The sequence below is a fragment of the Sesamum indicum genome, linkage group LG3 (genome assembly GCF_000512975.1).
Source record: "Sesamum indicum cultivar Zhongzhi No. 13 linkage group LG3, S_indicum_v1.0, whole genome shotgun sequence".
Lineage (NCBI taxonomy): Eukaryota > Viridiplantae > Streptophyta > Magnoliopsida > Lamiales > Pedaliaceae > Sesamum > Sesamum indicum.
In genome coordinates, this window is record NC_026147.1 from 8,865,369 (window position 1) to 8,888,475 (window position 23,107).

At 35.9% G+C, this 23,107-nt stretch overlaps 3 protein-coding genes across 6 annotated transcripts in view; 2 read left to right on the plus strand and 1 right to left on the minus strand.

Moving 5' to 3' along the window:
• Window positions 376-9,986, plus strand: LOC105157751 (protein ROOT HAIR DEFECTIVE 3 homolog 1). The gene is made up of 23 exons (XM_011074212.2): window positions 376-538; window positions 1,374-1,523; window positions 1,774-1,840; window positions 1,920-2,022; window positions 2,471-2,541; window positions 2,649-2,712; window positions 2,787-2,852; window positions 2,991-3,038; window positions 3,138-3,200; window positions 3,287-3,343; window positions 3,522-3,680; window positions 3,767-3,835; window positions 3,933-4,024; window positions 4,915-4,993; window positions 5,858-6,023; window positions 6,292-6,416; window positions 6,751-7,013; window positions 7,112-7,208; window positions 7,305-7,463; window positions 8,317-8,421; window positions 8,590-8,684; window positions 8,782-8,878; window positions 9,350-9,986. Exons 1-23 carry the CDS (start codon window positions 535-537, stop codon window positions 9,584-9,586), a joined length of 2,436 nt encoding a protein of 811 aa, XP_011072514.1. The 5' UTR covers window positions 376-534; the 3' UTR covers window positions 9,587-9,986.
• Window positions 14,759-20,177, plus strand: LOC105157752 (protein HOTHEAD). Of its 4 annotated transcripts, none has more exons than XM_011074213.2 (6): window positions 14,759-15,056; window positions 15,993-16,380; window positions 18,190-18,500; window positions 18,698-19,083; window positions 19,199-19,767; window positions 19,874-20,177. In XM_011074213.2, exons 1-6 carry the CDS (start codon window positions 14,972-14,974, stop codon window positions 19,926-19,928), a joined length of 1,794 nt encoding a protein of 597 aa, XP_011072515.1. In that variant the 5' UTR covers window positions 14,759-14,971; the 3' UTR covers window positions 19,929-20,177. The 4 variants fall into 4 exon arrangements, with proteins under 4 accessions (XP_011072515.1, XP_011072517.1, XP_011072516.1 ...); XM_011074215.2 differs by lacking the exon at window positions 14,759-15,056 and adding an exon at window positions 15,063-15,360; XM_011074214.2 differs by lacking the exon at window positions 14,759-15,056 and adding an exon at window positions 15,390-15,674.
• The window catches only part of LOC105157753 (receptor-like serine/threonine-protein kinase ALE2), a gene marked incomplete in the record, with an annotated part of 5,542 nt that continues 3,230 nt past the window's right edge, over window positions 20,796-23,107 (minus strand). The window contains 4 exon segments of the mRNA XM_011074218.2: window positions 20,796-21,615; window positions 21,947-22,190; window positions 22,295-22,687; window positions 22,908-23,107. Coding sequence (XP_011072520.1) covers window positions 20,958-21,615; window positions 21,947-22,190; window positions 22,295-22,687; window positions 22,908-23,107 — 1,495 coding nt within the window.

Here is a 23,107-nt window from a genome sequence, read left to right on the forward strand (position 1 = left end):
CATAGCTTGTTTTTTTTTTTAATACTTAACCACTACTTAATTTTAAGTTTAAGATTATTTAACTTTTTTAAAATACAATAATTAGTAGTTTAAATTACATTTAAAAATATTTTTTAATTAAAAATAAATTATTTTTATTTAGTAAATATAAAATAATGGAATGTTGGTTGGTCTAAGATTTGCGTTAGTGCCACGTGGGATGTAGAGAAAGCGAAGTCTGGCATTTTTGTAGTGTGCTGGTTATTTATTGGATCGTGATCTCCACGCTCTACCAAGCATGTATATATATATTTTATTTTATTTTAGAATATTATATATATATGTAGATATATATACCTTTCTGTTGTTTTTTATGTTTTATTAGCATCAGCAAAGGCACATAGAACACATGAGCAGAATGTATGCATGCATATGAATTCACCCCCATTTGAGATCCTGTGCTCGGATTCTACCTTCTTCGCCAATTTTCCGGTCTCCGATTCTCCGAGGATTCCCTGCCGTTGATCGGATAGTATTCTTTTCTTTGTTCCTGTCATGGGTACGAAATCTGATCCATTTCAATTTCATCATTTATTCTAGTTTGGTTCACAATAGAAAAATCATCGATGAAATGATCTGCTCTTATTAATTGTAAATGATCGTGTGTGTTTAGATAATGAGTATTAATGTGCATGTTATCCATGGGTTAACTGCTTTTCAGTTTCTGTTACTTGTGTGAGAGGTGGTCTGGTTTTTCTGCTTCATTTGTTGGTTCTTTTGGTGCTGTTTCACTTTGTGTGGATTATGTATTGATATGCTGGTATTAGCGTCTCTGTGGATGGACATCCGCATTCCGATTTTTGGATTGTCGATTTGCGTGATTGTTTTTTGATTATGGCTCGATAACTTTGTGGTCGGAGCTAATGCATGATCCTCGGTTATATTAAATTGTTAATGTATTTGGAATCTTTGAAATGTAGAACACTGATTATTGAAACCTAGGACATGGTAGTAAAAGTAGACATGATTCATCTTCTGCTTGATAACCTTCTGCGACACCTGGTTTAGTATTTTTTAAATTATTTTGCCTTATTAGAAAATCATGTTTTAGCATGTGTTTAATCTATTTTATCCATGTATTTCATGTAAAGATGTTACTGTAGCCACTTAAAAACATTATTTTCTCGTCTTAGGCTTCTGTTTTCCTGTTATTATATTCATATTTTGTGTATATATATGTCTTATGTATGTATGCTTCTCATCTCACTTTTTTTGCTGCTGCATATTGGAGTGCAATGGGGAATGCTGATTAATGAGTTTTATTGATTTGTCTCTGAAGCAACTGTAACTTACAAAACTAGTTCATTCTAATGAAACTCCTATTCTATATCCAGATAAAAGCAATGATTGTTGTTCAACTCACCTCATAGACGGGGATGGTAATTTCAATGCTGTTGGAATTGATAAGTTCATGAAAGAAGTTAAACTTGCAGAATGTGGGCTTTCTTATGCCGTAGTAGCCATAATGGGCCCTCAGAGTAGCGGTATGGATTTTTAATTGCCAACATATCTTTTCTTTTTGGTTAACACCTTCTTGGATATTAAATTTTTGCTTGCTTGGTTACGAGTTTCTATTGAAACCTTATAGCACTCTTATATCGCATAGTTATTATTCTGAATTGCTTTTTAGCAACTCAAAGAGCCGTGTTGCTCTTGGGTACAATAGTGTTGTTTGTTTCAGTTAGCCAAGTACTGTCAGTAATATTCTTGAAGTACTCTCTGTTTCCTTGACAGGGAAGAGTACATTGTTGAATAACCTGTTTGGTACAAACTTTAGAGAAATGGATGCTTTTAAGGGAAGGCACGCACTTATTGACTCTGCTCTCTCATATTTGTTCAATCAGTTGTTGAAGATACTGACAGCATGTGAATTCCATTAGGTCGCAAACCACAAAAGGCATATGGATGGCACACTGTGTTGGCATCGAACCTTGCACTCTGGTAATGGATTTAGAGGGTACTGATGGAAGAGAACGAGGAGAGGTCAAAGGAATTTTCTACTTAATGACTTGATATTCTCATGGTGATTCGTGTATTTCATAGTTTATCGCCTTTATCTAGGACATCTGTTCCAAGATATATGCTTTCACAACTTAGGGTTTGGCTATTAGTTTACAGCCTATTTGTGATATGTCAAGTTTTCGTTCCAGCTTATGTTTTGAAGGCTGTGCTTTTCTTGTCTCCTTGTGCCTTATAAAAGAGATTATTAGAGATAATCTTGCTTTTTTGCACCTTATGTGAGTCTGCCCAATTCTCCGGAATGCCTCAGCATCATCATTCAGGAACCTATCCTTTGATCTATTGCTTTGTATCCCTATACATTCTGTCTTTGACAAGAATACGTATAGCTCCGTGATCCCCTTTTCCTTTTTTAAATGAATCAATTGTAATTATCTTTTGATGTCATACTACTCTAGTTGTTTTGCTTCAGGATGACACTGCATTTGAAAAGCAGAGCGCTCTTTTTGCCCTTGCTGTATCAGATATAGTGCTGATAAATATGTAAGATTGTTAAGTTGCATTAATCTAGATTTTGTTTGCACTTCAGTGAAATTCATGATAGTTGTATCTTTTTCTAAGTTACTCTATTGGAAAACTATACTGTGCAGGTGGTGTCATGACATTGGCCGTGAACAAGCCGCAAATAAACCTCTCTTGAAAACTGTGTTTCAGGTTAGCCATTGTAGTGCTCTATGCAAACCTTATGCATTGTGTATCCTTTACTGATTTTTCGATGTGCTTAACAGGTTATGATGAGATTGTTTAGTCCACGTAAGACAACTTTGATGTTTGTTATTCGTGATAAAACGAGGGTACGCGCTCCCTCTTATTTCTAATTTGATGCTACCTTGGAATATTTTCTAAGACTATAAAAAATTTGCTGCATTTGTTTCCTTAAAATAATAGTTAAAATCCTGGAGCATTTTTGTTCCCCTTGTGCATTATTGTAGACGCCTTTGGAAAACTTGGAACCTGTTTTAAGGGAAGACATTCAGAAGGTACATTATATGCAGCTTTGCAATGTGTGCTTGATATATTATATTTACAGTCCGTTTCTAATATCTTGCTCTGTCCCTCTTTTTCTGTACCCTGAGAAGATATGGGATTCTGTTCCTAAACCAGAAGCTCACAGAGAAACTCCATTAAGTGAATTTTTCAATGTGAGATGTCAGTTTGTTCATAAGTTGTATGATGTCTCTCTTAGTGTGAAAAGCATGACAGTGTTTGCTTGAACCATTGATGGCAGGTTCAAGTTGTAGCTCTCTCTAGTTTTGAAGAGAAGGAAGAACAATTTAGAGAGCAGGTTCATGCTGTTTCAAATTCCTGAAATTTGTCCTCATTTTTAAATGCCTGTCTCATGAAGGAGTTGATCTCATTCTTTGGCCCACATATAGCCAGTCTTGTTTGGAGAAAGGTGGATGCTCACAATTAGTTGAGATGGGAATCTTACATTTGGTTACTGCTTTGTGTTTTCATTGAAGGTGGCAGGCTTAAGACAGCGATTTTTTCATTCTATTGCACCTGGTGGTCTTGCTGGGGATAGACGTGGTGTAGTTCCTGCTTCAGGCTTTTCATTCAGTGCAGAACAGATATGGAAGGTTATTAAGGAGAACAAGGACCTTGACCTGCCAGCTCACAAGGTTGTGATCTGAACGTCTATTTAGGATACAGAGGGAAGCTGTTGAAGAAGTTTGGTTATTGAAAGATTTGCTTGGTTTATTTGTAGGTAATGGTTGCCACTGTTCGTTGTGAAGAGATTGCTAATGAAAAGTTCTCTTCTTTCATTGGAAATGAGGTGCTTCTTCTATGACATACGTAAATTTTATATTTGAGGTGTTCTTTTATACTTCTGTCAAGATTTAAATTGTCGAACTGTTGACCTATTTATCCAGGAATGGCGTGAACTAGAAGAGACGGTAGAAACTAAACCGGTGCCAGGATTTGGGAAGAAGCTCTCCTCGATTCTTGATGTTTGTCTTTCTGAGTAAGCGAAACATATTTGAAATTATGTTTTTCTTTCTTGTATTCACATAGATCAGGCCATACATGCTTTGGCTAAATTGGACAATTTGTTGGAGAGTGATATTGATGGGTGTTATTCCTTGAACATGATTATGCACAAAATGCTATGTTGTTGAATCTTTGGTGCATATGCGAGAACTAAACAGTTAGATTCTGTTGCACTTTAGTAAAAACACTAGGTTGTCGGAGGACAAGTAAGAGATTTGACTAGTGTGAAAGAAATTGGGAAGCTTATACAAATTTTGGTCCATCTGTATAGTGGGTCAGGTGATGTATGGCTGATGGACGTGGTTGTGGATGAAATTAAAGGATCTGATTGCTATGAAGGGATTACCGGAAGCTGCCAATAAGCTGGAGAAGGATAAAAAAAATTCTGTGAAAAAAATTAAAAGACTCATGTACTTGTTCCAATTTTCCTGTCTGAAACTATAAGTAAGTATCTTCAGTAGAATTAGACATTCACATGCACAGGCAGATCTATCGTGTTAGTTTGATGATTGAACTTCAGGTGAGGTGAACAGGTATTTTATTTCTCATATTATTTTTTTCAGTAAGTGAAGTCTGCTGGTTTATGATGCCCAAAAATGAAACGTATAAATGAAGCAATCACAACCAAGTTAATATCTATGGGATAAGTCTACTGTTGAACATCATCCTGTGATTTTTGCAAATTTGAATTGTTTAATAATTGGATTTATCAAGGTTTGCAAGAAAATTAATAGGTCGACAGTGCGTAAATTCTTTTGGTGTTCAGATTATCATTAGCAGTAGAGAATTCAAACTTCTTGTGCTTTAGTGGTAGAGCCTGAATTTGACACTTGTATCTGTGTTATACTTTCTATGCTGAAATAGGTATGATGCAGAGGCGACGTATTTTGATGAAGGTGTGAGATCTTCAAAGCGGAAACAGTTAGAAGAGAAACTTTTGCAAGTAATATTTCTTATTCTTACATTATTAATTTTACTCTAGCATGCACACAAATAAACACATATTATATCAAATTCTAGCCTTTCTTTTTGAACTAATTAGGCAGTCCTCTGGTATTTCCTATGTCTCTAGCAGAGACGTGTCTAGAAGATTCTTTGTGGTTGAGTATTGACATTTGGGCCTCAAGTCTACCAATATGGGGTTGCGTGTGGTCTTGCATGCCATTCAAATTGCCAACATCATGTAGAAACACTTAGATGGTAATTTGCTATGCAAAGAAAGCTTAAAGAATATAATAATTCCAGGAGAGATGTGGACTAGTTCTGCCAATTTGAGTCTTTTTCCTCTTGATAATCTCTTATTGGAAAACATCACTGGTCAGAAACATGTCCTTTCATGCATTTTCCGATAGTGTTTATATCAGTCTTGAGTTGCCAGGATATCCTGTTAAATAGTGCAACACAAAAGCCAGAGCAATATAAATGTTGTCATCATGATGCTTAATAAGTTTAATAAGCAAGGATCTAAAGAATGCTCTTATGGTCTTTGAAAGGAGGAAATATGGTCTCCCATGTATATTATGTGTTTTTTACGTTGATTTTGGTTCCTGTATTTAGAATGCAGAACAGCTTCTGAACATTACTTCTTGAGTTAGTTCAGACTTAGATGTGTTTACTTCAGTCACCCGTATCTTTAATGTTATGCATATAGTTTTGTTATATTGTTGGTGGGTTCATATGGACAGAAGTTTACATGCTAAGCATCACATTCTGGTTTGGTATCAGAGCTTGTCATCTGTAGCTGCTTCAAATCCTCTGTTTCTTTCTCATTTACCCCTTACAATTTGTCATCTTTTTGTTACATTAGCTCGTCCAACCAGCATACCAATTCATGTTGGGACACATACGCTCTGGAACCTTGGATAAATTCAAAGAAGCATTTGATAGAGCCTTGAATGAGGGAAAAGGATTTGCTGCGGCTGCACGTGATTGTACAGAGTATTTTATGTCACAGTTTGATGAAGCATCAGCAGGTATAGTTATTGAACATTGACATGACTTTTAGGCGAGTGGTTCCTACAATGACATAATCATGTGGCTAACTTTTAGTTTGAAGTGAACCCCCTAAAAGATGAGAAAAATGAACTCCATAGTTTGCATTTTAAAGTGCTGCTAGTATGAGATAGCAACATTCTCTTTGATCTTGAGAAAAATGGCAAGCTAATTCTAAATGTTTAATTGAATAGAGTGTTGATAACAGAATTGACTGAGTCATTTGATGGATTACTTTATGTTTTGTAGGTGCTGATATTGACCAAGCAAATTGGGACTCTTCTAAAGTTAGAGACAAACTCCGACGGGATATAGATGCACACATAACTGCAGTTCGGGCGGCTAAGCTGTCCGAACTTACAGCAACGTATGAGGTATGAAATACTGTCTTGTTGAATCTGTGAACAATCCTGTGAGGTGGTAAGATTATGTAAAACATTTGTTGCCACCCTTCAAGAACGAAAGAAATAAATATGAAGTTGCTGCAATTTATTTGAAAGAAAATCTAGTTTTTGCCACGGTATATCACTGCGAAAAATTAAATATATTTATTAAATTGGGGTTGCTCAACTAATTGCTTTAATATAATTAGTACAAAGTACTAGCTAGTAAACTGGTTTCAAGTTATGACTTCCGTAGATCTTGTTCACCTACGTTCTGTCTTGTTTATGTAATCCATAGCATGCCACTAATAAGTTCTATGTGCAGAAAATGTTAAATGAGGCATTGTGTGGGCCTGTAGAGGCTTTGTTTGATGGAGCAAGCAATGATACATGGCCTGCAATTAAGAAGCTTCTCCGGCAAGAAACTGAAAAAGCTGTTACTGGATTTTCTAGTGCACTTTCTGGTTTTGAAATGGATGAGGTAGCAAAGAATAACATGCTCTCAAGGGTGGAAGATCATGCAAAAGGAATAGTTGAAGCAAAGGCAAAAGAAGAAGCTGGGAGGGTTTTGATGCGTATGAAAGACAGGTTTTTGCTGAATCTTGTTATCATGACCTAGAATTACTGCAATCTTGATTTTCTCTTTCATGTTTTTACCAATGAACTGACAAGAACACTGCTGACAGATTTTCAACATTATTTAGCCATGATTCTGACTCAATGCCACGGGTCTGGACTGGCAAGGAAGATATTCGAGCAATCACTAAAACTGCTCGCTCTGCTGTATGTATTTTTTACTCAGATCTGCTGTGGGTCCACAGGTTTCTGATAGGATATTGATTTTTTATTTAAATTTGTTTGTTTTGTTTCTGGGCCTAGTCTCTGAAGCTACTATCCGTTATGGCTGCTATCCGTCTGGACGATCATGCTGATAACATTGAGAGTACCTTGTCCCTTGCTCTTCTGGATCCCAAAGCTGCAGCTTCTACCAATAGGAGTATTTCAGTGGATCCTCTTGCCTCCAGTAGTTGGAATGAGGTAGTTAGACAAATTTGGTAATTGTCTATAATTATTTAATGAAAGAGCCTCCTAGAGACTCAAAATAGTTTCTTTGGCTTGTCAGTTGATAACTAAAACGAATCGTGATTTTTGGTTTCTTCCTCCTCTTCTTTCACTATATCCTCACTCTAAGAATTCCGTGCTATTTTTCATAATACAAGAGAATTTACAGTGTAAACTTTGGTTCTTATCCTCTTTGGTCTGGTGACTGTAAACATGCATAAGAGCTAGCCACTATTTATAAGACTAGTTTATCTTTGAAAAGTACACTTCTGTTTCATTTCTTGGAATTTCTTAATAGTTTATACTTTTATAGTTTTACATGCTTTCATCGAATGCAATTTACACACTCAAGAAATCTTATAAACATTCCTCAGATGCAACAAAGAACCTGAAGTATAATTTGTAAATCCCAGTTATTACATTTTCTACTTGCACTGATGGTGTTGGGATAGTTTGGTTTGTTAATGTAATCTTTTTCTTTCTAAAGTAGGTCGCTTTATGTCATAGTTCTAGTACACTAAAGAAAGGATTTTTATTGGTATAAAAATCCTTTCTTTAGACTGAATGAAATTTTCTATGCTAACATATATAGATTTACTTGAAGAAGGCAATAGAGTATTGTTTCTGTGATATCACTGTGCTCACTGCTCATCTTGAATTAGACTGATTTTTGGCCGTTTATATTTAGAGCTTCTAGTGATCTAATGTGGAGCTTTAGCATGCATTATCCACACACACGTACAAGTTGGTGAGGCTTCAGTGCGCTTTCCTGCATGTGGTTTTTCACCTCCTTTGACTATTCTTGGCTTATTGTTGACTTATTATCTAGGTTCCATCATCAAAAACCTTGTTGACACCCGTCCAGTGTAAATCTTTGTGGAGGCAGTTCAAAATTGAGACTGAGTATACTGTTACCCAAGCCATATCTGCTCAGGTAGACTTGCATATGCTATGCTTTTGAAAAGCTAGGTCTTATGCACTGGTTGTGTTATAATACTTATGTAACTGCAGATAAAATTTTCTGTGTCATCCCTTTTTTATCATTATAAAGTTTCTGATCAAATAGATAATCACTGGCGTTTACTTATTTCCCACCTATCAGGAGGCTAGCAAGCGAAGCAACAACTGGTTACCTCCTCCATGGGCAATTGTCGCATTAATTATCTTGGGTTTTAATGAATTTATGACCCTTTTGCGGTACTTACTAATCTTTTAGATTGTGTTTTGCTTGTCTAGTGTTAGCTTTGCATGGTGTGTTATATAGTTCCCTACTTACAGATTTTATATTGGACAGAAATCCTTTGTATCTTGGTTTCATATTTGTTGGTTATCTGCTCGTAAAAGCCCTCTGGGTGCAATTAGACATCTCCGGGGAATTCCGCAATGGAGCTGTAAGTGAGCTTTTCATAAATGTCATTTTTCTTTACCTAACGAGTCAATTGCCATATTTTACTGTGAAGCATCCAATTCTAGGTGACTTAATCATGTAATACTTTTTTAATGATGGCCTAAAATAGTTACTTTTAGTTTTCATGATAAAGCAGAAGATCTCCTCAGCTTTTGTGGTTTCTGTTCTGGTTCAGGCATAGACATTTAAACTGATACAGGATATCAATTCTATGTGATAGCTTTGAGGAGTAAATTGTTGAAATTTCTGGGAAGCAAATTTTTCCCTTCACCCACTAATGACTTTCTGCATGATTTATATGTGTCTAACTTCTTCCCCATTGTTGTTCCATTATGGCAACAAATCTAATCCAAATACTGTTGGAATATACGTTTAGCTTTTCTTCAGGAGAAGTACGATTTAAGATCTATTAGTTCTTTGTATTGAGGTCTGACGTCTTCTTTGCACTCTGCAGCTACCTGGACTTCTCTCAATATCCACCAAATTTCTCCCTACCATCATGAGCCTTCTAAGAAAATTGGCTGAGGAGGGCCAAAGCCATGCTAATGCTGATCCTCAGCATAACCATCCACTCCCAGCAAGAAGCTCACAAAGTGGTACAAATGACTATGATTCGTCAAGTGCTTCATCTGAGGTAACTTCATCTGAAAATGGAAATGAATACGCTAGCTCCCATTACAAAGCACAGTGAGCTGCGACTTACTCTTGTTTGAGGATTCCATCTTTATAATTATTTTGAAGCATAATGCGGCACTCCCCAATGGTTTCTCGGGTTATTTACTGTCTGGGTTCAAGCAATGAACAACTTTTTTTTGTAGACATTGATTTGGGTATAGGTGTCTTATACAGGGGTTCGATTTGTTTTGAAATTGCCCCGCTAATGATTTTATTTTGTCACTGGTGGTAATCTACAAGGCTCTTACCATCTCACGCTGATTGTGATTGTCCGGCTCTTGGTTCAATTTTGTGCCATTAGACATTCAATTTTAGTATGTATTAGCACCCATTATGTAGTCAAATGAGAAATATGATTATTCTGATTGGCTTCAGACGTGGAACTGATGCTGGTCTTTTAAGACCCCTTGCCATGATCTTATAGTTTCTGTTACTCATTCCGTGCGTGTTTCTTCCTTGTTGTGCCTGGTTCAAAATTTCAGTTTATATCTGAATGAGCATTCATTGCCATAGATAATTTCCAAAATCACAGGCAATTATATGGTGAAAGCCCTAGCCACTATCCAAACTGATGAACCCCTGAATTTGTGCCTGTTTGCAATTGTCTTGTCCCTCATCATGTAGTGAAAATGTGATGCTAATGTTAATGGAGTCTGAGTCAAGCCATTCCTATAGTTGGACCCAAACAGTCTGGTAAGTCATATCCAGATAATCTCCAGACTTGACGGTGATTAGCTCAATTTTCAGCTTGGTTCTTGCTTAATTTCATATATAATTTAATTTGGTAGGAGAATGCACGGGCTTGGCCCGATCACGTCTGTGTTTTCTGTTTAATACAAATATACAACAATGAGAATTCCCAGTTTACTGCCTGTATTACTCATACAGCTAAACATTTGAATGATATATACTTTCTAAAACATAATCTTGATTGAGTGCAAAAGTTTGATCCGACCCAGAGTGGCCTTTTCCTTCTGAGAACTTACCATTGTATCCTCAAATTTTGATCAGTGTAGGGATTATGTAGAGATTTTTTAAGTGTTGATCATGCCCAGAATGGCCTTCTCCTTTTGAGAAATTACCATTTTATCCTCCAATGTCTGATCAGTCTAGGATTTGGCTTTTCTACTTCTTGTGGTGCAAGAGGTACGATGGCTTTTGGGGTTGTAACTATTTGTCAACCACCTCAATCAAGTCGATAAATAGTCTCATCCTCATTTATGTCTCTCCAATCTCTTTATGCAATAAACTCACAGTTAATTCAACTTCTCCTAGTTTCCTTCAAATTTGAAATTCTTTCTCCATACTCTGAATCATGACTACCATCCATGTTATGGTACCCATGCACATGCATGATCAGTTGCTTCCTTTTCTTGGAATTCTACTTCAGATATACATGCAGTATAAGTGATAGGTGTAAAGGATTCATCTAAATCTTAGGCGACGACTCAATTATTGATGCCCATTTCCCTTTAGGATGCCACATTTGGTTTATTCTCGACCTCTCTTAGGCCTGCCTCGATGCACAACTCGTTAATAGAGTCCTGCATAGATCCTATATGCCCAACCCGATACAAAATTTTGCCCTTCGTACACATGCATTCTATACATGTTTGTTGATCACTTTCATTGTTGGGGTAGTGGTATATCTTGTCTTCTCATTGTGATGCTGCATGCAGCTCGTTTAGCTGTTCCAGCCTAGCCCTCTCACCACATTGATACAAGAACTAAATGCAAACATGAGTGATAGACAACACAACAGAGAGGGCAGTAATGGTAGACACATTGAGGGGGTGGGTCAGTTGATGCAGGAAATTAAAGTACGTCTTCAATTATTTATGATTTTCAATTTATGCTTCTCAGACATACTAAAATTTGTTAGGTGTCATGGGACAAATTTTGCACCGAGAGAAAAGCATTTGACAGGGAACAAATTATTTATCATAGACTGATGGACTATATATAGTATATTTTACACAAATTATTCATATCTTTTTACATAATTACAAAAACCACCATTGTGTCAATTGATGTTTTTGGAGCGCGTGTGTGTAATTTTTCAAAAAATATTGGTGATTTTATAAATAATATCGACGTGTCTTGTAGATGAATGTGTTATTATTCAAAATTAGAGAGATTTGTGTAATTACGAATATTTCATTGTTGTTTGAAAAATTATCAATATCTTCTCTGATTTTAACGATCGTCTAACAATTAGCTCAATTTGTTAGGTTTCCATCCATTTTTTACAGTGAACCAACTAAAATGCACTTGTGGATTAAAAATTAAATTTTATTTATTTTTAAAAAAATATTCTTTTATAGATTAAGTGGATAATTTTTTTATAATTTTTAAAAAAATTTCTTCCATCCCGTTCGACTTTTTTATAAGTTGTTATTTTAAAAAAAAAATACAGTAAAGGCAAAATTGACAATTTTATATCTCCCTTCAAGGGTTATATAATTTCATCAAATATCAAGAAGGTATTTGTAATTTTTTAAATAACGAGGGGTATTCATCTTTACGTCAAACTTCAGAAAAGTTGTTATAGTTTACCTGTATGAAATAAAGGCCCTACCAGGCCACCACTCATTTTGGTCTAGGGATCATTAGTATCAAAATCTGGTTCAACATATAATAAGTGCAACAATTAAATCAATCAAGATCAATATCAATATCGATATGGATCCCAAAAGAAAATTGACAAGTTCCCCTAATTAAGGCATTTTTGAGTAAATGAATACAGACATGCACCCACAAACACATATTCGATCAATTAATAGCAGTTGAGATGTCAAATTGAATCAAGTAACAAAAACATTTCAACATCATTTTCTCATAATTCATGTTTGTTTCCATGAAGAACGGAAACAACCCCTGTCCTAAAACTTGCATATGGGGTCCCAATTTCACACATTTGATCACACAAAATTCTGAAAAATAGAAATCAATTTCTCAGTGAATATGGGCCACAAGTTTGAGTTGAAAACGTCAAATTTTGGTTTGTAAAGGTTAAAGAATCTGAAACCAAATCTCAACATTTAGAGGCATTTCCAGTCTGGAATCTGGATAGGTAGCAAGGTTTTGATGGCCAGTGTGTGTGTGTGTGTGTAGTGAATGTGGCAGGTCTGAGTTAGGGCTGATCAATAGCATTTAATGTAGATCAAAGGTATATTTTTTGTTAGGTGTTCGAGTCTTAATTTTAATTGCAAACCCTATTTTACTTTCTACTCCGTTTGATATATATATATATATATATATATTATGTGCATAAAAATAACACCATATATTTTATGAAAAAAAATACAATATATCTCCTGTGATATGATAAATGAGTAAAAAATTATCTATGAAAAAAAAAAAATTACCCCCTATCAATTAACCCTATATTTTATTTAGAAAAAAAAAAAGAGAACATAAAGTGTGTATAATAAATAAAGTAGAACAAGTAAATTTATTTTTAAATGTTTTCTAAGTGGAGCTGAGAATTTGATTTATTCTCCAAATATATTTAATTTAATTAATTAATTATGAGAATGAGTTTAATTAATTGTTGGATAGGTGTACATAAATATGTGCAGTTGGCCTCTCTCCACATTATTCATTAATACTAATCCAATTTTACTATGATTAATCAAATAATGCAAATGGTCCAAAACTTCTTTTCATCCCCCTAACCAATAAATAATACTACACATAATTGAATCCGCAATTATGGTTGCATACCACTTTAATTTTTAACCAATTTCATCTAATTATGCCACTCTATTGGGTCTCAATACTAATACTAAACAATGACGTTGTGGCTACCCCTACCACCCCACCCCACCAATTACTCTTTACTTAATATAATTATATATTTAAATCTGCATTATCGTTTACTCTCATCTTAATATTTATAAAATGCACTGAGCAATACATCAATTTATTAAGTGAAATAAATACCCATTATAAATATTTTTTTATTAAGTGAGATAAATAATCAAATATTTGATGAGACTGAACCAATTTATAGAACCTCAACCTTAACCTAAAACATTAATGATTATACGATGAACTGATTAATATTTAGGTAATACATGAAAGTCTGAATATGAGATATCAGTAGGTAATTAGGCTATTATTGTTATTAGGTTTTTTTTTTTTTTAAATTTCATCAAAGTTATAATTACTTTTCATCGTAATGTATGGTAACTTGCAATGAGCTCCTCTAAAATTTGGCGTAACTATAAATATTCTCTTGTTGTTTGGAAAATTATAAATACCTCCCGATTTTGATGAAATTATGTAATCATTGAATGAAGTTTTGGAATTGTCAACTTTGTATTTACTGTATTTTATTATTTTTTTAAAAAATTTAAAAAACATAAAAAATTGGATGAGATAGATGAAAAGGTTTGAAAAATTATAAATAAATTATCCTCTCAGTTCATAATTTTTTCTAAAAATAATTAAAAAATAAGTGGAATTATAATTCATAATTCACAAGGGCATTTTGATCAGTTTATCACAAAAAAAGATTAAAATCTAACGAAAATTAATGGAGCTAATTATTAAAAGACGCTAAAATTAAAATTATTGATAATCTTTTAAATAATAAGAATTATTTATAATTATGTTAAATACCGAGGAGGTTGTTACAATTTTCTTACGTTGAATGTAATAATAAGATACTTTTTTTCACAGAAAAGAAAGCTCTTCCTATGGTTGTAACGTCCACACAAAAAGTTCCTTTTTTGACTCGCAGCAGCACAGTGCACAGACACGGACTTATAATTGCCTCATAATGTCCAAATTTTAGGCCTAAAATAAGTGAATTCTTGTTCTGCTTTTTTCTTACAGGTGAAAAACTTCATTATTTTTTACAAATTTCATCTACTAACATTTAAGGAACTTAAATGTACCATAAATACTGGAGTTACACTTTTATATTTTTATTTCCAACCCCTCAGTTCTTCTACACACTGCCAAGAAAACCACTATACCTCCTGAAAACAGAAATGTTGTTCAACCACAGCAAATTTTTTATTCAACTCAGGTTTAACCAGACTCAATTAATTACACAACAAGTATAATATATTTGATATTGATCATTATTTTTAAGTGTACACAAATCATAAAAAAAATACATTACATTTATTATACAATTGATTCAGTTAATCACAAAATCAGATTTCTCTAAAATTTCCTACATGCCCCAAGACAATTCCTTTCACATGCATTCTCCATAACAAAAACACCAGAACTCCAGAAACCAGTTTCATGGTTTCATCCCATAATATATAAACACACACACACACACACATACTGACACACACAGTCAGTAGCTATGCATGTTACAGACAAATATATATATATATATGGAGAGAGAGAGAGAGAGGTTGAAGTAGGTTGGGTTTAAATGTTGTCTGGTATATGGAGAGTGTTTTTGGTGAAGAGGGTTAGCAGAAAATGCAGGCAAGCTGGCTCTTGTGAGCTGTCCATATGTACGTTTATGAGGAAATATATGATAAAAAAGAAAGCTTTATTCATATCCAAACGGCGCTCATGCATTCATGAGGATGAGAGTACCTCTTCTTTTCCAACTGTGCCCATTAAATGCCATTTTCTCAGTTGGGATTTCATTTCTCTACACATTTAATGATCCCTTCATCTTCTCCTTTGTTTCATACACCATCAAACAATTAACCACAGTATTATTACAAATTATGTGAGATTAACTACCTCCTCTCTCTCATTAATGCTCATTAATGCATCAGCTTAAAGAATCAGACAAAGGGTCTGTACATGGTCTGTGTCATCATCACTCTTTTGTGTGTGTATATATGTAAGACTGGGGTTGTTTCTCTCTATCTCTGTGTGTGTGTGTGTGTGTGTGTGTGCAGAAGATGTGTGTATAAAACAAATAAATACATAGATACACAGAGAAGAAGGCCAACCAGAGGCAGCCACATCAAGAAACTAGGGAAGGGATCTGGAGTGGATTGAATTGAGCTAGTAGTGTGTGTTGTGTGTGTTTCTTTCTTGCTGCTTCCCAATGGCTTTGGTTGCTTACATGTATTTACTTGTATGGATCAGCACCACACTGCTCACTTTCTGTCAAGGTTAAATTCTATTTCTCATCCCATCTCTCTCTCTTTCTTCTTTCTCTCCTCTTCAAATCTGATTACTTTGATTGTTTCTCACACACAAACACATGCACTCGTGTGTATTTTTCTTCATTCAAGGTTGATTTTTTTTTTCTGTTTCTTTTGCAGTAATAATTGCTGATATATTTATACACACACACACACACACATCTTCATCATCATCACGAAAACAGCAGAGATTTCAACAAGTTAGAAGAAATAATTCCCAGAAATTTCCATGATTAAATTCTATTCTCATTTTAAAAAGATAGAGATTCTGGTAATATAATGCAGGTGTGCAGTATGATCATCCAGCTCAGTACCGTTACCCATTCATTAAACCAGCCAGCTCATTCTCACCTGACCCGTCCTCCCCCGCGTTGACCCGCCGACCCGCCTCCTCCTACGACTACATAATTGTGGGCGGAGGCACGGCGGGATGCCCCCTCGCCGCCACGCTCTCCCGGAACTACACCGTATTGCTGCTGGAAAGAGGAGGAACACCATTCGCGAATCCGAATGTCAGTCTCATGCAGAATTTCCACATTGCTCTGGCGGACATCTCGCCGACGTCGGCGTCGCAGATGTTCATCTCCACCGATGGGGTGTTCAATTCTAGGGCAAGAGTTTTGGGCGGTGGCACTTGCATCAACGCTGGATTTTACACCCGGGCAAGCACAAGGTACAACTCCTCCAAATTTCTTCACTAAGTTTCTTTTTCTTTGATGGGTGTGTTTTTTTTTTTGGTTGGTCAATTACTATGACACATTGTCTGACAATATGTCTTTAATTTTTAATTTGAAAAAAAAAAAGGATTCTTTTGTGAGTTTATTTCTAAAATAAAAGATGAATTATTTAGGTACAAAAAGATTTTTTTAAAAAATAAAAACGATAAATTATTATTTTTTGAACAAATTAATCTCAATTATCAATATCAAAATATTTATATTTAAAAACTACGAATAATGATAAAAATCATATACTAATAATCAATAACAAATTCGATAATGATAATCATCTTCACGAACTTCATTGGATAGTATAAATAGATACATATATGTTACTGCTTTCTTTGGTTTCATTTTCCATTTCAATTTTAAATTTTTGAACAGTAATGAATGTCGAAATATGTTTGTTTATACGTATTATGACTGAAAATGTTTTATTATCATTCTAATTTGAATCGTTATATTATTAGTATGTTTTTTCATGACGTGATAATTCTGAATCAATAAAAGATATAACCATCAATTTTATTTAAATTAAAAATATATTTGATTTAACACATCTCTATCATTTTCATAAAATAAAAAAGTATAATGATTGACACTAATAATACATAAGACACGAACTCATCAACTAAATTAACCACATTTCATTTTCATACGAAAATCCATACAAAATTGAAGAATCAACAGTTGTGGGCATTGTTCAATCTGAGGAGTCATTATTACACACTTGGGTTAGGTTTGTGCCATTACTATCAACAACTACTTTAAGGTTTGATGCATTTATTTAAATGTCAATTTTTGATTCAATCAAAAGCATAATCTTGAAACCCCTCTTTGAGAAAATTAATTAGTATCCAATCAATAAATCATGTCATGACCAACATCCTCTTCTATGCTTGATTATCATTCAAGATTTGAAAGGGAAAACCAGCAGGGTTGCTATCATTCAAATTCCATTTTATTTTGTTTCATTTTGCTCCTGATGATAATAAATGGATTTCATGCAATTTATTCTATGTGAAATTGCAAATGAGCAAATTACCTCCTATGAAAAAATTATAGCAACTTACTCTTCTGAATTTTTAAAATGAAGCAATTTACCTCCTGTTTAGAGAGGTAAATTGCTGTATTTTGGAAAACATAGGAGGGTAAATTGCTAAAAAAATTTTTTATAGAGGGGTAATTTGTAAATTTATAATATCACAGGAGGTTAAATTGCATTTTTTTTTTTTTTATAATAAAGTATTGAGTTAGGTAGGCAGAGAGACAAAATTTATACAAGTGGAGCAGCCCAAAAACACCAGAGATTGTAACTCATTTATATCAGCTTAACTACTCACACACTATTGGCATTCAGTCCCATTTATTCTTTATTTTCAAGATTTTAAATTATTTCCAGAAGCGGTGGGGTGGTGTAGATGGTAGGGCCGGTGAACAATAGAGTAGGTAGTCGGATAGTTGAGATGAGGGGCATGTGACAATCATCCAACACAAAGCATCGAGTGTTGCATGGATTTCAGTCTGCTTGCACCTTTTAGTGGATGTAGATTTTGGACTTGTATTGAACAAGAACAATGTAGCTTCACCGGAGTTTAATTCTTGAGAAATACTTGAATGAATAATGTGTTGTTGTTGAAATCTTGTGAGTTACAGTTACATCAAGAGCGTAGGCTGGGATGATAAACTTGTGAACGAGTCGTACCCGTGGATCGGTTACTTGAATGAATAATGTGTTGATGTTGAAATCTTGTGAGTTGCAGTTACATCAAGAGTGTAGGCTGGGATGATAAACTTGTGAACGAGTCATACCCGTGGATCGAGAAGCAAATTGTTCATCGGCCAGACCTTATTCCGTGGCAGAGAGCAGTAAGAGATAGCCTTCTTGAAGTTGGGATATCACCTTTCAATGGCTTCACCTATGATCACATTTATGGAACCAAAGTTGGTGGAACCATCTTCGACAGGTTTGGCCGCCGCCACACTGCTGCTGAGCTTCTTGCCTCTGCTAATCCTGAAAACCTCCATGTTTTGGTTCATGCTTCAGTTCTGAAAATTGAGTTTGACACAACAGGTTAGTCCAAAACACAAAAAGAACTAACTATTTTGATTTTATAATATCACATATAATAAGTAGATTACGATCCAACTTGTAAGATAAGTATCAGATCATGATTCTTGTACGTAGTGATAGCGTACTGTATCAGAAATATCCATGATCAGCTCAGAATGAGATTTGATATTATGGTAATTGTTCGTTTTGAATAACAGGGAAACACCCGAGGGCCGTTGGAGTTATCTTCAAAGACGAAAATGGGAAGAAACACAAAGCGATTCTGTCGAAGAGGTCGGGGAGTGAAATCATCGTGTCATCTGGTGCAATTGGGAGTCCTCATCTGCTCCTCCTCAGTGGCATCGGCCCAAAAGCAGAACTCAAAAAGTTTAACATTCCTGTTGTGCTTGACAATAAGTTTGTCGGGAAGGGCATGTCTGATAATCCCCTAAACACAATTTTTGTGCCCAGTAAGACTCCTGTCAAACAGTCCTTGATACAAACTGTAGGGATCACAAAGCTGGGAGTGTACATTGAAGCCAGCAGTGGTTTTGGACAGTCCAAAGATAGTATTCATTGGGACCACGGAATTGCTTCAGCTGAGGTAATAGAACTTGTTCTTCATTTTTCATTTGTAGTGTCCGCAACACTTCTTCCTCACTAGAAATTGCAAGAAGAGTCTGAGATGTCACTGTCGTTCTGCTTTGTCGTATAAACAGATAGGTCAGCTATCGACGATTCCTCCGAAGCAAAGAACACATGAGGCAATTCATGACTACAGGAGAAGAAAGAGAAACCTTCCACATGAAGCATTTAAGGGAGGTTTCATCCTCGAAAAGATAGCCAGGCCCCTGTCAACAGGTCAAATTAGCCTAATAAACAAGAATATTGACGACAACCCTTCAATCACCTTCAACTACTTTAGCCACCCAGCTGATTTGGCACGATGTGTAGACGGCATACGTGTTGTGGAGAAAATGCTGAAGTCGAAGCATTTTGCACCCTACGCACAGTACGACAAGGACGTTGTGGAGAAGCTGTTGAACTTGAGCGTTGAAGCTAATGTTAATCTTATACCTAAACACACCAATGACACAAAATCCCTGGAGCAGTTCTGCAAAGACACCCTCATTACAATTTGGCATTACCATGGAGGGTGCCATGTGGGCAAAGTGGTGAGCTCTGATTATAAGGTTCTTGGAGTCAAAGGACTCCGCGTTATCGATGGCTCGACTTTCACTGAGTCCCCAGGGACTAATCCTCAAGCCACCGTCATGATGATGGGCCGGTAAGACATAATACTAATTTTCTTTAAGATGCTATGAAAAGCAAAAATCTAAGGCACATGAAGAGATCAAGAAACACTAAATCGACTTGTAAATGCACCAATGCAGGTACATGGGAGTGAAGATTTTGAGGGAAAGATTAGGCAAAGCAGCTGGGGTTTGAGCACTTGTCCGAATAACAAGTAGAAGAGGTGTTCAGCTTGTGTTATAGGAAAAATTAGTAATTCTTTCAATCCTATTGTTAGCTAGCAATTATATCTAGAGAGAGCGGCTTTCTGATTGCGGATGTGAAAATCATTATAATCCCAGTCTGCTGTATTATTCACAGTATCAGTTCTCCTGATGCATGCTGCTATGTATTATCTCTTATGGGATCATCTACCATCTCTATCTTACAGAGTTTCTTATGTCATTGCCATTGCAATTTCCTTTCCTTTCCTTTGTTAAACATAACAACGTAAAGAAGAAGAGGTAACTTGTTTTGTTTCTTTCTTTTGTCTTTTCATTTTCCAAGAATCTGTGCATAAAGGACTGCATGAAATTCTCTCTAGAGCACTGAGCAATGACTACTTCAAACACTTATGAGCCAATGAAAACAAGTGGCAGAGTTGTCAGAGTTCAGAAGATGTTCAGTGACTTTGAGACAGAAAAGGGGCTACATAGTAACAAATGAGAGCCCATAGTTATTGATAGATCACAAGAATTGGCAGCAAATGATGAAGTTGGATCTGATCGCCATTACTGCTCCACTAATTTGAAACTGGGGTTTTATGATCGGTTAAGCTATAACTGAAAAGTAGAAAGTAATCCATCTTCTTGGGAAGTGGAAGATCAAAAAATTACCACATTTTGGCAACAAGGCTGCACCTTGCAAACTGGGTTTTCTGTAAACTAGTATATGGGAAGTATCTCCCTTAAGTTACTACCCAATCATGTATTTGTGATGATTTCAGACCATCTTTACCTTTGTCTTTATTGTCTAACTCTATTTTTGCTAAATAAAACTTGACTAGTCAAAGGACAAGGAAGCTTGAGATAATGAAGCCGAGCTGAAGAATAACATAAAACAACTCAGACTTAGACTTACAATGCTGCAGCTGTTATTGATCTGACCTTCGACAATGTTTCAGATGTTCCAGCTTATAAAATAGGATCTCAAACTATGGACAACATACGATTTTACTGTCTGAATTCACAATTTTAATGAATACTCATGCTCACTCATGCTGCCTCTAGACAGTCCCCTCAAACGATGCCAGAATTTATGTTTTCTTCCCATTTTCAGAGGAGCAGAATTGAATTGCCTCCTGAAAGACTCGGATTCTTGCCCTGCAAACCCTGCCGATGAACTCTTTAAATCCACAGCTGATAATGCTATCGTTGTGTCAAGAGTTGAATCACATTTCTCTAAATCTTCCACAAGTTCATTCGATATTCTACTGTGCTTGCTCTCTATATCAATGGAGAAGTCCTCATGGCTGCAGCTTCTTGACATGGGCTCTCTAGTTTCTTCAAATTCGTTGCACACGAGCTTCAAAGCTTGAACTACTTCCCCCATGAATGGACGGTGAGAGACTTCTGGTTGGACACACATTGATGCTATTGCTGCAACTTTGGCAAAGTTATCTAATGGTACATCTGATCTTAAACTTGGATCAATGATTGTGTCCAGACCTTCCTTGGTGGCAAGGAGCGGACGAGCCCAAGCAACCAAGTTTTCTTGCCCTGGTGGCTGTGACAAGTCCACAGGTTTTCTCCCAGTTAGCAGCTCAAGTAGAACAACACCATAGCTATAAACGTCGCTTTTAACAAGGAGATGGCCAGTCATTGCATATTCTGGAGCTAAGTAACTGCACAAGGAATAATTTCAGTTCAAGGCTGTGTTTAAGCATAATGGCTTTAACAGTAAAACAGTGATCAGATCACCGTTTTTTGTTTGTTATAGACCTTCACATTAGGAGAAAACTTAATCCGTTTCAGTGCAAAAACTTGTTTCTGACCTCTTCGAGTCGAGGTATTACTAAGTCGATTCTATTGAAGTTTAACATCTTAATCAAAGAAATGGTGTTCTTTTTTAGACTTTAACTTTATGTATAAATTTTGCAATAATACAAAGAGGCAGCTGTTAGTGGTTTTAGAAGTCAAGATGTTTATAGACATTTTTGATAAAGAAGTTCTTACCCAAAAGTTCCCATGACATGAGTCGAAATATGTTTGTTTCCTTCATCCATTGCTGCTCTAGCCAAACCAAAATCAGAGACTTTAGGGGTATAATCATATTCTAATAAGATGTTGCTGGACTTGAAGTCTCTGTGTATTACACGAGGACTCGAGTCCTCATGCAAATATGCCAAACCACGGGCTGCCCCGAGGGCTATTTTCATTCGGGCACGCCAGTCAAGAGGAGCAACCTCCTTGTCAGCTCCTGAGGACAAGAATACCGAACATCTTGGTAAATGAAAAACATAGTGAGAGAATAGAACTCATGATCTCTTGAGCAAAAAATTAGCACATGTAATCTGTACGGACCGTGTAAATGAGATTCAACGCTTCCATTGGGAACAAGCTCATAGACAAGACATCTGCATTGGTCCTCAGCACAGATACCTATCAGCTTGACCAAGTTTCTATGATGCAGCCTGCCAAGCATCTCGACTTCTGCCAAAAACTCACGGCTGCCCTGCTGATCGTCTCTCTTGAGAACTTTCACCGCCACCTTTCGTCCATCATCAAGAATGCCCCCATATACAAGTCCAAAACCACCTTCACCCAGAGTTCTTGAAGTATCAAAGTTGTCAGTGGCTCTCTCTATATCTTCAATGCTAAAAACCTTAGCTGTTCCTGTGCATGCCAGAAGACTGGAACTAAAGGACATTGCAGGTGAGCTGGGCCGACTTCTTAACGCGAGCAATCTTCCACCACCTGCCAGTTCATATCATTGGAATTACGAGTGGTTTCATTCATGTGGATTTTCGAGTACAATATAATGCTTATTCTTACCATTTGATACTATTCAAGAATTGCTAGAAAGTTTCTTTAAACTATATTATTTGATGGTACAAGCAACAAGATAGTACTAAGATTGATTTTTCCGTGTTTGACTCAATGCATTGCGTTTTCATCATATCATCCCATGACATACCTGAAGGTTTTCTGTCTGAAGATATTAAAGCTGGCTCACTTTGTCTATGTAGATAACTGCAACATCCAGATTTTGATAGAAATAGCAAAATAAATCCCAAGCACACTACAAAAGCTGTAACTGATGATAGGACAATTATGATGACCATATTTTTGCCAGATTCGTTCTTCCTTCCCCTTGGCACATCTACCCCCAATGGT